The following is a 15,000-nucleotide window of genomic DNA, read 5'->3' as shown; positions in this document are numbered from 1 at the left end:
CTTTGCAACAGGAGACAAGCACCTGATCCGGAATGTTCTCTGCTTATAATTTTAGGAGCCTTTCCAAAGGTTTTTAAAGAGATGACATAGAGCACATACACATAGCCTACATGTCATCCTGACCCTAAGATTGGCCTGTGAATTATTCAGCCACTCAGTTGGCACCAAGACCAGAGTGTGTTACTTCTCTTGAGGTTATCATGACTTTTTCAATGACAGTGTTTTGTGAATGTGCTCAGCACAGCACATTTATTTTATGAAAAAGTGTAGGGTGTTGCACAAAATTCCCAAATCCTTATTGAAATCATTTTTTTTTCATTTCCTTCTAAGTGAGTACATTAAGCTAATACAACATTGTGTCTATAATATGAGAGGTATTGCTTTTTGTTCACCATTCTGTGGCACTTTTTCAACTTTGCCGTATGCTTAGAATCTGATCTGTTGTTATTCCCATACCTTGACCGATTGGACATTTATTTCAAGCTGATTGCAGCTGCACACAGCAAGCTCATCAGGATGCAGTCTGTACCTCGTCATTAATGCACATTTGGGCCTGTATTTAATGATGATTTCAATTCATGTTAAAAACAACAGTCTGAACCAAGCAGCTAATGCACATTCCACAGAAACATGCAGTTGGCTCCATTAAGCAGTTCATTATGCATTATTTCTCCTGTTTGTGTGCTTTGTTTCAAATAAAATCCTAAATGTATTCAAATGGAATTCCATTACCACAGCACTAATTGAAACAACAAACCTGATTCAGTCTCCATGCGTGTCGTTCATGGAGTGAAAACCCAAACCTGATTCAGTCTCCATGCGTGTCGTTCATGGAGTGAAAACCCAAACCTGATTCAGTCTCCATGCGTGTCGTTCATGGAGTGAAAACCCAAACCTGATTTAGTACCCATGCATGTCTCCCAGAGCTGGAGATGGGCACAAACACACCCTAGTCAAATGTGGAAGGCCTCCCTCTCACTAGTGCGCCTCTCATTTATCTGGCTTGCATTAGATTACAGCAGTCCTGGCAGAATCAATCTCACCAGGATGAAATTATGTTGTATACAGAGGAAAGGTTAATGTGAATATGAATATATTACAATGTCACCACCCTCCTCGCTAAATATGTGACCTCACTCACCCCTGTCCTGTCTCATCCATCAATGAAATGACGCAGATTGGCTATTTGTACTAATGATGCATTGCACTTTGCCATGTGGTTGAGCTTTTGAACTCATAAAAATAATTTGATGTAAATAAATACAGAAATATTTTTTTTCATTTTCATGAAAAGAGCAAATGTTCTCATCAGGTCATAATGCCTGGCATGAGGACATGGTATCTATTTTGAGAAGAGAACATCTGTTCCAAAATCCAGATGAGTTTGAGTTTCTTTTGTTTAACCAGCCACTGGTCATATAGCAACTAGCTGTCTGAGAATATGAGATCCTGAATGCTACAGTTCATGAGATGGCATTGTTGTAGGACACAGTACAAATAATTCATGCCCATCTGTAGAAATACTAATAAAGATGATCAGAGCCTGAGTCATATTGTATCGTACTGCATTCTTGAATGACTTTTTCAGGCATTTAAACATTTCTTGTTTGTTGGGGTGTCATGATTGTGAACTCATTTTAACTAACTATTCTAAGACACTATCAGTTCTGTATGGTGGGTGGAAGGATGAACTCTTGATTCTTTCTTTTTCCAGGTACTACAAGACAGCCCAAGGAGGGAGAAGTTCCAGGGTTGGACTACAACTTCGTAAGTGTTGACCGGTTTATGGAATTGGAGAAAAGTGGAGCTTTGCTTGAAAGTGGAACATATGAAGGTGAGCATATTTTTGCACCGTCTTTTCACAAACCCATATGCTATAGATATTTCTTTAGGGGTGGCCGGTTTACTAGTGTATCTATCTGAACCATCCTCATGCAGATGAACTCAATCATAGTTACATTCATTACATTCATTCATAGTTACAATATTTTATTTATTTCCAACAAGACGTGATCTTCCATAAAGTTTCATAAATCTCATGTAGTAGTTCTCCACCTTTAACTTTGGTTTTTATAAGGACAAGTACATTAATAAACAGGTGCTTTAATAAAACTGAAACGCAAAGACCAAGAAATTTGTGTCATGGCAGAGTATTAGTAGAACTGGCTCATAGTGTTTCAGCTCATACTTAGAAAAAAAATATGAAAGCTTCCGTGTTGTGATGGAGATAATTACCATCACTGTTAATGACTTAATAATCAAGTGCCTTGTATTAATAATGACCATATATGAATCATGTGCTTATAACAGGAACATGGCTTTTCTGTGTTCCTGTGTTTCTGTGTGTTACTTAGATTATTAGGCACCACTTAGTCTGCATATGTGCAACAACATGTTTGGATGAGCTCATTGGTAACAGGGTTTGAAATGTGCTCTTGACCATGGGAAGAACAGACATCCTTGCAAGACAAGAAGCTCAGTCATGGACCTAGAACGACTGAGATGTTAAACATTTATATCATCAGCATTAGTTAAATATTAAGTATATAAACCCTGTGCGATGTTTGTGAAATAGCTTCACTTTCATCCTTGTGCTGTGAGTGAGCCCGATTGCAATTGTTCTTGTTGATGTACAGATCTTCAGCTCCGGAGTCCTGAGATAACTTGAGAGTGAATTCTCACCTAACATGTTGAATTTCATATTATGTTTGTGTTTTATTTCTTTCCTACTTTATACACATTGTCTGACATGTACCCTCAGACCACTCATATGTGTAAATACACCATTTGAACCAGTAAGCTTCACCCAGTTACACATTTTGTCAATGCCTATTTAAACTCAACACAATATGCAAGTTTGGTATCCTAGTATATCAAGGTCACATTGTTTTGTTTCAAGGCATTTATTTGTTTATTTAAAATATAATTATGAATCAGGACAGGATGCATCAGAATAGGTGAGGTTCCCGGTTTGACTACAAGCATGTGTCCATGCAAAATGTATGGAAATCGGCATGAATAGTGTGAAACAGAATGTTTGTGGGAAGGAGTAACGTAGGTAGTGCTGAGCGTTGCAGTTTGTCTGTCCATGATGACTTACCTGAAGCCACTAAATGCTGTGTCTTTTTTGTGGGAGTGAAACTGTGCTTAGCCATTCAATCCACTGTTAGGGGTGAATTAATTTCTGTTTATTTTTTCCTCTTTTAAAAAAAATCAAATATCCTGCGTTTTTTTTTGTCACACCCAGCTCTGTCTCTGATTTTGGGTCATCTCGTTCGGAAACCAGGCTCTCCATAGATCTCTATGCACTGTTTCAGGCTCATTTACTTTCTAGGCACACAAAATAAATCGAAAGCAATGGAAATCCCAAGAGCTGGTTTGGCATAACTGGGGAGTAGAATAAGCGTAGGAGAGTTCATTTAAAGACACTGAACTTAAGAGCTCAACTCCAAAGTAAGCCAGCTGAACACTCATGGACACTTGTTTGGTTGCAGAGAACCTCTATGGCACCCCCAAGCCCCCGGCCGAGCCCTCTCCCATGCTCTTTAATGTGACGGACCAGATCCTGCCTGGAGCCCGACCCAGTGCCGAGGGGAAGAGGAAGAGGAACAAGTCCGTCAGCAACATGGAGAAGGAGAGCATCGAGCCGCCCGAGGAGGAGGAGGAGGAGAGCCCCGTCGTCAATGGCAACGGCATCGCCATCACACCAGGTGAGCTGAGAACCTCCTTAGAGATAGACCCTGTTTGCTGCCATTGATGACAAAACATTCAACGTTTCAATAAGTAATCCTCAAATCATGGGTGCCTGAAGCATGTGAACACAGTACATTGGTGATTCATTCAGTGGGGACTAGTTTATAGTCTAATGAACGTTTCGATTTTTCATGGCAAACATTACATGCATAGCAAGCAGAATAGCCTAATTACTTCCATGGACTGCTGTGTTTCTGTGTGTGGATGTCCCGCTCCTCCCTTCTCTCCCGCTCCTCTGCTGAAGCTCTTTGTCTGCCTTTCTGAACCCTGTTCCGAGGGCACAGTGGCCCTGCAGTTGGAAGGTCAGTCATGACTCATCATTTTGCCCGCTCTGCCCACAGAGTCGAGCGAGCATGAGGACAAGAGCACAGACGCCTCAGACGATGTGCCCCCCCAGTCCTGCCCGCCCGAGACACCCACCCTACCCACCACAGAGGCCCCCGAGGAGGAGGAGGAGGGGGAGGAGGAGGGGGAGGCCCCCAAATCTCCCGCTGACTCGCAGGACAATGACGAGTTGGGTCCACTGCCTGACAACTGGGAGATGGCCTACACAGAGAAGGGGGAGGTCTACTTCATAGAGTAAGTGGTCTGGCATTGCTGGTCTGGCATGGCTGTTCTCACTTTATAAAGAAGCACTTTAGATATTTGGTCTAAAACAAATGTGCTACTTACCTATAAAGCATGTAGTCACTTTGCAGACATCACCAACAGCACAGTTGGCACTGAAGAAACCTTGCTAACATGCTAACTGGGGTCTTTTGGCGATAGTGTTGGGGATGCCGGGGTGTGAAGGCTTTTCTTACATTTTTACATAGCTCATAGCATAGATGACTAGTGGGAACGACAGGTGTGTTTATCTGTCCCTCCCATCACAATATTCCATGAAAATGTATTTGAAGATGATACTAAAAGTAGTTGCTCTTAAAAAAACATACCTCAAAAAGTGCAAAATGTTGCATAGTGTTGGTTTAACTCTTCTGCTGGATGGGTTTGGTTGCCCTGTATTCTGTACGTTTTATGTGACCTATTTCATGCCGCTCTGATAATGTTATGTGGTGTAATAATGTAAGCATGAAGAGACACTGTTAAATATAGAAACATGATGAACTGTAGTGCCAGCTCTACTCCATGGTTGCCAGTGTCTGGCTATATTCGCTGGTCTCCCATGAGAGGAAAGTCATCACCACAAAGTCTCCAGATAAAGCTGTTACAGAGTGCTAATGTAGTTTGAGTGAATGAATCACCTCCCTGAACATATCTAATTTATTTAACAAAATATGTCTTATAACCTGAGAAAATGACAGATTGGGAGAGTGGATGCGGAGGCAGGAAAAAAGAGTCTCTTTAAAAAGTCAGGAGCCTTGTGAAGAAGCATGGACTGCCATTTTATAGCCTGCAGTCTTTCACCCTGATCTGCTTCAATGTACACACTCCATTTGCTCTTCACGGGTAGCTAAGAGATGCCGAGAGAAGCTTCAGGCTATAACTTCTTTATCTATTCCCTTTTAGTCACAACACCAAAACTACGTCGTGGCTGGATCCTCGGCTTGCTAAGAAGGCCAAGCCACCAGAGGAATGCGACGAGCACGGTGAGTGTGTCTGTGCTTTAAAGTGCTGTGTTCACTGTTGCAGGAGTGCAGTGTTTGCCTTCTAAAGCCATCAGTTAGATTTTGTCACTCTGGAGGCATCATGGCTGGAACAAACACTACACAAGCTCTTGTGACTCCAAATATCCCCAGGTGGTCCTTTGGCTCCTTGTTTTTATCAGCCTTCATGTGAGTTTTACTGTAGATGATATCATTTTGTGACAAATGAGCTAATTGTTGCAAACCACTTGCAGGGCACATGATTATCATATTATGAAATTATGACTAGCTAATGAATGATATAATAGTAGTGTCAGTAATTGATGTAATTTCTACATCCTAGCATGAGAGAGCATTGTGATGCACGGCACAAGAAGGTGCTTAAAATCGGTTACAAAAATAATGACACGGTGACGGTATCTTTCTATGAAAGTGGTCATGGCACATTCACACCACCACTGAATAAACTATGTTGTGAAATCACATTGTGAGGTTTTGAATAGAGACCAAAATATCACGGCAATTAGTTAATAAAAAGCAGAGATCGAAGCTTCTTCACTGCGTTCATAGCTGGTTTACTGCTGAGCCTATGGATGTTCAGGCTTGACTCTGACTATCTTTTTGTTGATGAGCCAGGTCAAAGATCCATCTGTGCATCCTGGTCAACTGAACATTTGGGAAACAAAATGTCTGGTGTTCTATATCACATAAGACAGGTTGTTATCATTAAGAGTTTACAAAAACTCTCATAGGAATAAAAAAAAAGTAAGGTGGGCTCAACCTTATTACTTATTTTACGAAAGCATACACCATTACACAGATTAGCCATGACATCACGACACCTGCCTATCAGGTGTGCATCCTCTATAACAGTGGCTCTCAACAGGTCTGGCCTTGGGACCCACAATTACCTGTGGTCATTAAGTTGCGACACAAATTGTATAGAATTGAAACCATAACATAAACAAAAAATATAAACAAACACAAACACAGGGCCTACTTTTATCCCTGCATACATAGCCCATTAGCCTGTAAGGCGGACATCAGAAAGATTTGAAATAGATTTAAATAGATTTAGACACACAGTCTAGTCTGGGGACTATCTGCTTCACGGTTTGCCCAACTTAATGAATTAGACTTCACTTTTTATTTCTCATAAAATTAGCTTGTTGATTTCTTTCCCACACACAAAACTGCATATAACATAGCTAATCTCAGTCACATGCTAATTGCAAATGACAAGAAAATACGATAACCAGCAATACAACTACAGTGATTGGCTTAATTATTTTTTAACGGAATGATGAAGCTGCCCATCAGTGGCATTTCTGTAGACATCTAGTAAGTTGAAGCTCTCCACGCTCATGTTACAGAACTACTCCAGCCGACTCTTTGGGCTCATGGACAGTAGTAGGCTATGCACCTGCCACTCACGCAGAACTTTCTCTGTCTCTTTACGAGGGTCCCTTTCCCTTTGTGATTGAGGCATGAGAAAATGTCCAATTTCAAAATAAAAGCTACTGCTCATATATTTTTCTACAAAAGTCATTGAAGTTCTGAAGGAACAGATACACACCATGTGACTCATTCAGAATGATTCCACGACCTGCTAGATGAGAAACAGTGCTCTATAAGTCCTCTGAAGAGGCCCAGTGGTATCTGGCACCAAGACAGAATGCTGGACCCATGGTTTCCCAGCAGAGCATCACCCTCCCTCCACTGACCTGTGTCACCTGGTAACTGACCTGGTTGAGGTAAAAGAAAAGAAGACTCATTGGACCAGGTGACCTTCTATTGCACCAAGGACCCAATTTCTGTGTTGCCATTGTTTGCCTGTGGTACTGGAGGGTTCAGGATGCTCTGACCTAGTAGTCTGGCCATGACTAGTCAGTTTAGGAAGACACTAATGATCTGGGGCCGTATTCACAAAGCTTTTTATCTTACCACTAAGAGTGCTCCTAACTCGCGCTAAAACATTTTACGTAGGAGTAATTTCTTAAAAGTGATTCACAACGCCTCTGAGACCTACTCATACTAAGGATAATACAAACTCCTAAGCTTAAGATAAAAGCACCGTTGCTATGGATGACGTCGATTCTCATGCGCGAGTTTAGAAGGGGTGAGGACGGTGATTGGTTGTTAACAGGCTCTCTCATTAAAAACTCATTTGTGACGTCCCTCTAACAATCCCACTATATCAACTGAAAATAAGAGAATAAGCTAGGCTTCAAATTAAGTCATATTAAATAGTTATGGACAGTGCAGTTAGCAGAATGCACACGCATGATGACAAGTTTGTGCATCCAACGGGAATGACACTTTGCACGTTAAGAGAAAAAGAAAGCGATCAATATAAAATATGGCAATTGCATGTAATCAAGGCAGTAATAATTAAAGCACCCAGCAAACTGTTAGGCTATTATATTTTCAGCCCTTGACCACTTCAAATATCAGCACATACGGCCCTTCAAGCGAAACGAACGTGAAACGTAGCCTAAGCGAAAGCCTACTGGTCCCAGGACCAATAGCCACTGTCACCCCAGCGGCATCCAGCTGGTAAGTTCTCAAAAACCTGCTGCAGACCGCTCTCCGTTGAAATGCACGAGTCATCGGTACATCCAGGCCACGGTGGACGAAAACGTCCTCATCTTTTGATGGGGCAATTATTGTAATGTGTGTCCCGTCACTGGACATTCCTGCGATCGCCATGGAATTTATTTTGATCTTGTGTAATTGGCGATTGTCCAAAGGCAACTGGATAAACTGTTGGATGATGTGGGGTCTACAGTGCGTTGATAGTTTGATGAATTAAACGGCTGACTGATGATTCCCAGTGTCGTCATTTGCGTTTTCCGCGAAGCCAAATAGGCTATCTTTATGTTTCCAAACATTTCACTTCGGGACACATCGTTGTTTAAAGGCGTCATTGCATCCCGCGCTAATTCTACGACAATATTAATACCTTCACGGTTTAAGCAATGTCTTTTATCAATTCCAAGTCGGCTGCAGCCATCTTACGATTTTTTGTGAATAAGTCTTAGTGACTTAGGAGTCCTCATGAGGAGTTTTAAGCTGTCTTAGACTTAGGTGCTACTTTAAGGGATAAAATACTTTGTGAATTGCTCTTAGTAAAAAAAAATAGGAGTCCTAAATTTAAGACTGACACGCCCATTCTTTTTAGGAGTTTCTCCTAAATTCGCCACTTGAGCTAATTTTAGCCCTAAGATTCTTTGTGAATACGGCCCCTGGAATATAGCCTGCAAAATATAGCCTGCAAAAACGTCTGAAATCATTTGAGTGTTTGTATGAGTCTGTGTGTACCCATGAGTGTTTGTGTGAGTCTGTGTGTACCCTCGACATTCTGTGACCTTACATTTGTATTTCTTAGATATTTCTGATGAGCAGTGCTTGGTTCGCTTCATGTTTGCCTATTCGAATCCTTTTGGTTAAGCTGTGACACATGAAACATGACCAGCAAAATCAATATGTGTTTTACAACATTTGCTGACAGATGCAAATAAACCATGTTTGCCCTCTACTATATTGGATAAGGATGACACAATTAATTGTGTGTGTGTGTGTGTGTGTGTGTGTGTGTGTGTGTGTGTGTGTGTGTGTGTGTGTGTGTGTGTGTGTGTGTGTGTGTGTGTGTGTGTGTGTGTGTGTGTGTGTGTGTGTGTGTGTGTGTGTGTGTGTGTGTGTGTGTGTGTGTGTGTGTGTGTGTGTGTGTGTGTGTGTGTGCGTGTGCATGTCATTTATAGTCTTCCCTGCCAGTAGCCTCAGTGTATTGCCCTCTTTTGGCATGCAGTAGGCTCCTTCACTTAAAATCTGACTTCCAAACTGTGTTTTTCCCAAACCCTCTCTTAATTCGTGACCTCTGAATCTGACACAGAGCCGTATTGACCTGCTGCATGTCTGGCTCAGCCACATTGATTTCTGGCATTACAGGCAACATGGTATGAGCCCTTTTTTAATATAAAAATGCTAATGTAAGCATGCTACTACATACAATCTTAACAACTTGCTAGCGGTGTGATTGGTTTGCTGACCTGTCAATCTCACTATAACATCTATGTTGTCAACACAACTCCATGCGCCAGACTCCTCCTCTGTCATCCGTTGGATCGTGTCAGTCAGGAGTTATTGAAAAGAAGATATTGTATTATTGGAATAGCTTAGTATTGAATACACCAGGGGTCTTCAACGTTTTTCAGGCCACGAACCCCCAAACTGATGGCGAGATGAGCAGGGACCCCCTACTTTATAAATTGCATAAAATGCTTACATTAGCTAGGGGGCTCATACACCTCGCAAATCCTCTCAGACTTATTTTTCAGTTACAATTAACATTTTTTGACCTTGTACAGTGTCTATTTCTCTTTATTTATTTTTTTTAATCTAAGCAAAAAAATGTCAAACTAACAATTTATAGGTACAAACAAGACCAGCTATGGAGTTTGGTCCGCCATCTTTTATTTTTGATCTTCGCGCTCTTTAGACTTGAGCAGAAACGCGATCTGATTGGTTAGTGCCTGTGCTGTCGTTTTTCATGAAAGGTGCTGTGAGTGAACCGGTGCCCAGCTTGAGAGAGCTCCTGTGGGTAGCTGAATGTGTCAATTGGACTGAAAGATAACGTCTTCTCGATCAATTTATACGTTCGCTACAAAATGTTGGATTTATGTTAATGTCAAATTTAAAGGGAATAAATACAATTCTGATTCGGAAGACATTTAAATTTGTGGGAAAAAACTAATTTCAACCAAAGATTTCGCAGACCCCCTGTTGAAGACCCCTGTTATACATCATTATACAAAGGTCATTTGTGTCCAGTGGCATGTTAACATTTATTCATTCGAGACATCTTTATCCGAAATTACTGCCAGCACAGGTGAGGCATCCGTTTTACCAGTATGTGGTAAAAAAAGATCAAAGCCATGTCCATGGTGTTGGTCTTTACCAGTGACACCACAGGAACACTGCTGTGGGGTTGCACTCATCAGGACCAGTGAGTCATCTAGCACAGGCACCCTCAGAGCACTTCATTAACCAAAAGCCCAGGCATGCACAAACATGGATCATGAACACACTGAAGCACACACATACACATGCGTACAAACATGCAGACACATATAAAGTAAACCCAGAGAGACCCTCAGAGAAACTTGAAAACACAGACTAATATGTTGACACGCATGCGCTAATAAACACATCTAGACACACAGAGGGGAAGACAAATGAGACCTCAGCAGAGGAAAAAAAGAGACTTCTTCTGTGGTTGCCATAGAAACTGGAATAGGAGGACCAATTATTTAAGGTAGCCTGATGTAAAAAGGCTTGTATTTAAGGTGGAAGATGGTCTGCCAGTCTGCCCTGTGCTTTACCCAAGAAACTGCTTAGCCTTGATGGTTTTGCAATCTTCATTTAGAATGAGATTGGAATTTGGGCTAGAAAATATGCCCCTTGTTTGCAGCCCAACAATATAGAATAATTATGGATGTGTGTAAGTACATGTATGTGTGTGGTTAAATGTGTCTGTGGGTGTGTGTGTGTGTGTGTGTGTGTGTGTGTGTGTGTGTGTGTGTGTGTGTGTGTGTGATAGTCACATTCAGACATCACAGCTGCTTCACCAGTACCCTAGCCATCAACACATGCACTTGATATGTGCCAAGAGATCAATTGAATTTACCCTCACCATCCTGGTATATACTTTCAAACTTGCTTCAGACAATTCTCTGAATGCATCATATTGCCTATTTTTCACTGCAAGATATAGGAGAGAATATATATTATAGTGACATAATATATATTTATTAGTGCTGTCAAACGATTAAAATATTTAATCCTGATTAATCGCATTTTTGTCATAGTTAATTCAAAATTAATCCCGATTAATTGCAAATATTTATCTATTTTAAATGTCCCTTCAATTATTTTTTTCCATCATTTTTATTTTATTTTAATGCTCTTATCAACATGGAAAAGTGGATTGGCTTGCTTTATGCAATGTTTTATTATATTGAAAAACAACATTGCCAAACAGGGTGGTACAAAATAAAATTATAAAGTGCACATTTCAGATAAACAAGGACTCAGCCTATAGTGCAGTTAAACCATGGCTTAATATTTTCTTTTTTTCAAGTTTGCTGTGAACATAGAAGTCAGGCCTCTTATTTCAAAAACAATGAACCGTACCAGTTAGGTTACCAATAAAAGGTAAGCCTACTTCTTCTGTGCTTTCAGCCAGCTGCCTGTTGACATTATCAGACCACAGTGAAGCTCGCTTCTTTTGCACAACACAACTTTTAAAGGTATACTTTCTATTCAGAAGCTTTTTATCATCCATTTCGCCGTATCGCGCTCACCATTTACTCAAACGTAAAGTTAGCCTACTACACAGTTTGGGAGGGCAAAAAGAACGTTAATCTAAAAAAAAAAAAAGTTTTATATTTATCATTGAATGCCACTACAATTGGGTCATTCTACTGATTGTATTAGGCTTTCAGCTTTGCCTTTTCTGTGAGTAAACATCCCTGGAATGTTTTTCCTAAATTGTTCTTTGAAAAGTAACTCCTTAAACAGCTCAGTAAACGTAATTGTGTATCCAAAATTGTGGACGTTCTAGAAGTAGGTTAAGCATAGCTCTGGAATGCTGATTATAAATACAGATCATCATCTGGTGACCTTATAAGCAGCAGTTCAATAAATAGCCATTAACTCAACTGTGTTATTTCATGTGAAATGAATCAAAAAGCCAATGTTGTTAGCTTACTAACAGTTGGTCAAACTCCAATCTCATTATTGTACCAGCCTCTAGTCCAATACCTACTGCTTTTCAATTAGCCTACAAGTTCTATATCTCACATCTTTTCAATTACCTGCCAAGTAAAGAGCAAGCACTGAAACTCTGAAAAAGTATTCACTTTAGACTGCACCTCAGGTAGAGTGAAATAGGAAACATTAGATCTCTATAATGGCTAAAGCTATCAGTAAACATGATTGGCCTAAATTAGCAAAATCCCACCTATATTTAATGCCCTTTGTATATGAAATGTAAAGACTATGAATACTGTGTTCTTATAGAGCAATTTTTCTCTGTTTTGCAAATGAGACTGAGATCACCAGTGCACTCTTAATAAGATGGACTCAGATTGAGGTCCACTGGCCGACACACATTATTAGGAATCCCCAACATTCATGTCTAGTTATTTATTTAGGGAAGCCTGCTGTTTGGGAAGCCTACTATAGAAGTGAGCATAGGGGGAATTGTCTGTATGTGGTTACAAAGCCTAGTATAGTGAGATTTCTGGTTCTTTGTTGGTTGGTTTCTGCATTATTGATAGCCGCCAGTAAGTAGATGCCTGAGGGTGTGAAACACACACACACACACACACACACACACACACACACACACACACAGAGAGAGACCAGAGACACCAGCGACACCAGCCTCTCCTCACTTATCATCCTATCATTGGGTTTCCTGTCTTTTGTCCTACTTTCTCCTATATTTGGGGCTGTCTTGCGTTGGTGCTCCACTTCTTCCCACTGTCTCCCATGTGTCCTTCTCCTTCACACCCTCGCTCGCTAGGCTTGCACACTAACTTTATTTGTCCTGGCTTTTATTTTAGATGCTTTGCCAGCATTGCCTGTAACAGTGACTGTCATGAGATGATGTTCAGATTGAGATGCATTTAGTCACATTAGCAAAACAAAACAGAAAAACAGACTGTGAGTAGCTGTGGACCTCAGGGCAGTGCATCCAGATGGCTGACTTACAGTAGGGGGCCTTTTGATAGCTATGTTGTGGTACCATAGGGCTGTTAGAGGTGATTGGCATAAGACAAATGAATACACAGGGCAAGAAGCAATGATCTACTATTTAATGCAGTTTATTCACAGTATTTAATATATATGTATATATAGATATGCTAGTTTTTACCAATGAAGGTTGGCCTTGGTGATATTATGGGTAACTAAACAAGCCAGCTAACTTTGTTGTCTAGGGGAATGCACGGTGATTGCTGACATATCCCAACAACAACCCTGATTTAGGTCTTAACATTCCATGAAGGTAGGATTTTGGGTAGGGTTTTTAAATACACTCAATAATAATATGAGGTATAATGTATAGTCCGCTGGTCAGTATAGGAAAATAAATCCTGACCGGATGAACAGAACCCCGATGCACAGCCAGTCTTGTTTCGCCCTGAATTATTTCAGGATACTGACCGCCAGACTTTACATTATCCAGCTTATTATACGGTTACTTGTCAAAGCGATACAAGACATTCCTCCAAAATACTTCTTTTTAATGATTTCATCGCCGTTACATGACTTCTGATGAAAAAAAAATTGTTCTTCACGCAAATAGACCTGGAACGTTTCCGGTGTTGCGTAGCAACCTATGACTTGCTGACTTGAAGTTACAATGACTATCCTTATTACATATGTTCTGAATATATATTTGAAAGGATTTCTGTGTTGCCATCTTGATGTGTCATAGAAATGCATATATTTATGTCACATACCTCATGTTACCACCCATTTGTTAATAAAAAATAACTTTCTCTTTTGGTCATTAGCAGCATTCGTATATACTAATTGTCTTGTACGAATGGTTTGAATGAATGAAAGATAACAAATGCTGTGTGTGATAAATGGTTCTAATGTATGTTTATTGAGAAGCAGCTGTTTCCAGGCTGTCCTCTGCCCTCAGTCAGTGTTGTGCATTGAGTTGAGCTCTTAGTATCACTCCTATCTTGTGTTGTGCTGACAATGCTGCTGCCATATCCTCTCTCTATCATTATTATTTACATTTAGGCTCATAGTGTTGCTCTCTGTAGAAATGTATTAGAACAGACATTTGAGGTATGGTATAATATACAGATGTAGCCTCTAGACTAGAATGCTCTACAGTTATATATGTAGACTGCTTCTATTGGCATTAGTTATGCTGAATATTGTCTCACTGTATGTTTTTGTTGTATCAGAGCTTCCTTATGGCTGGGAGAAGATTGATGACCCTATATATGGCAGTTACTATGTGGAGTAAGTTGTGTGACTAATGTGGTTTTTAGTTGTGTTTGTGTATTTGACAGACAGTCTTGAACCTCTCACTTTAAGCTTGCTACCATGTCTGGTGAGCATGTGTGTGTGTTTGATGTTATGAGTGCAGTCATAGGTTGTCTGCTGTATTGCTTGTTCAGATGTTGAGTTTATATGTAGCTAATGTACGTAACAATAGTATGTGTGTACAGTAGTTTAGCTCAAGATCAGACCAAAACTATATCTAACTGTATCTTACACTGTATCTTATCTTATACAGATTAGGGCTCTACAATCATATATATCAGAAAAACAACAGTTCTGACACATAATATGAAGTGCTGTCAAGTAAGCTATTTGTTCCCATGTGTTGGTAGCTTGGGCATTAGATACTAAGTGTGTGAACAACAAAAACTGTTCATAATCCTGAAAGTGAATTTGAATCTTAGGGTCTTGCTACCATGTTGCTATTTCAAAATCCCATCCAAACCAGCACATGATGAGGTTTCTGTATGTGGGCCTCCCAGAGGTGAGCTCCAGAGGTCTGCCTGGTAATGAGTGTCTCTTCCTCCCTCAACCCCTGCAGCCACATTAACAGAAGGACCCAGTTTGAGAA

At 40.4% G+C, this 15,000-nt stretch overlaps 1 protein-coding gene across 1 annotated transcript in view; it reads left to right on the top strand.

Moving 5' to 3' along the window:
- magi2b (membrane associated guanylate kinase, WW and PDZ domain containing 2b) overlaps positions 1 to 15,000 on the top strand; it is a gene marked incomplete at both ends in the record, with an annotated part of 91,941 nt that overhangs the window by 41,781 nt on the left and 35,160 nt on the right. Inside the window, 6 exons of the mRNA XM_080842082.1 lie at positions 1,715 to 1,834; positions 3,495 to 3,710; positions 4,095 to 4,332; positions 5,263 to 5,342; positions 14,330 to 14,387; positions 14,971 to 15,000. The exon at positions 14,971 to 15,000 is cut by the window's right edge and continues 92 nt beyond it. Of these exons, the coding sequence (XP_080698208.1) occupies positions 1,715 to 1,834; positions 3,495 to 3,710; positions 4,095 to 4,332; positions 5,263 to 5,342; positions 14,330 to 14,387; positions 14,971 to 15,000 (742 nt within the window). The remainder of the gene's footprint in view (positions 1 to 1,714; positions 1,835 to 3,494; positions 3,711 to 4,094; positions 4,333 to 5,262; positions 5,343 to 14,329; positions 14,388 to 14,970) is intronic.

The sequence above is a fragment of the Sprattus sprattus genome (genome assembly GCF_963457725.1).
Source record: "Sprattus sprattus genome assembly, chromosome: 7".
Taxonomy (NCBI): domain Eukaryota; kingdom Metazoa; phylum Chordata; class Actinopteri; order Clupeiformes; family Clupeidae; genus Sprattus; species Sprattus sprattus.
This window is presented reverse-complemented; position numbering and strand designations above follow the sequence as displayed.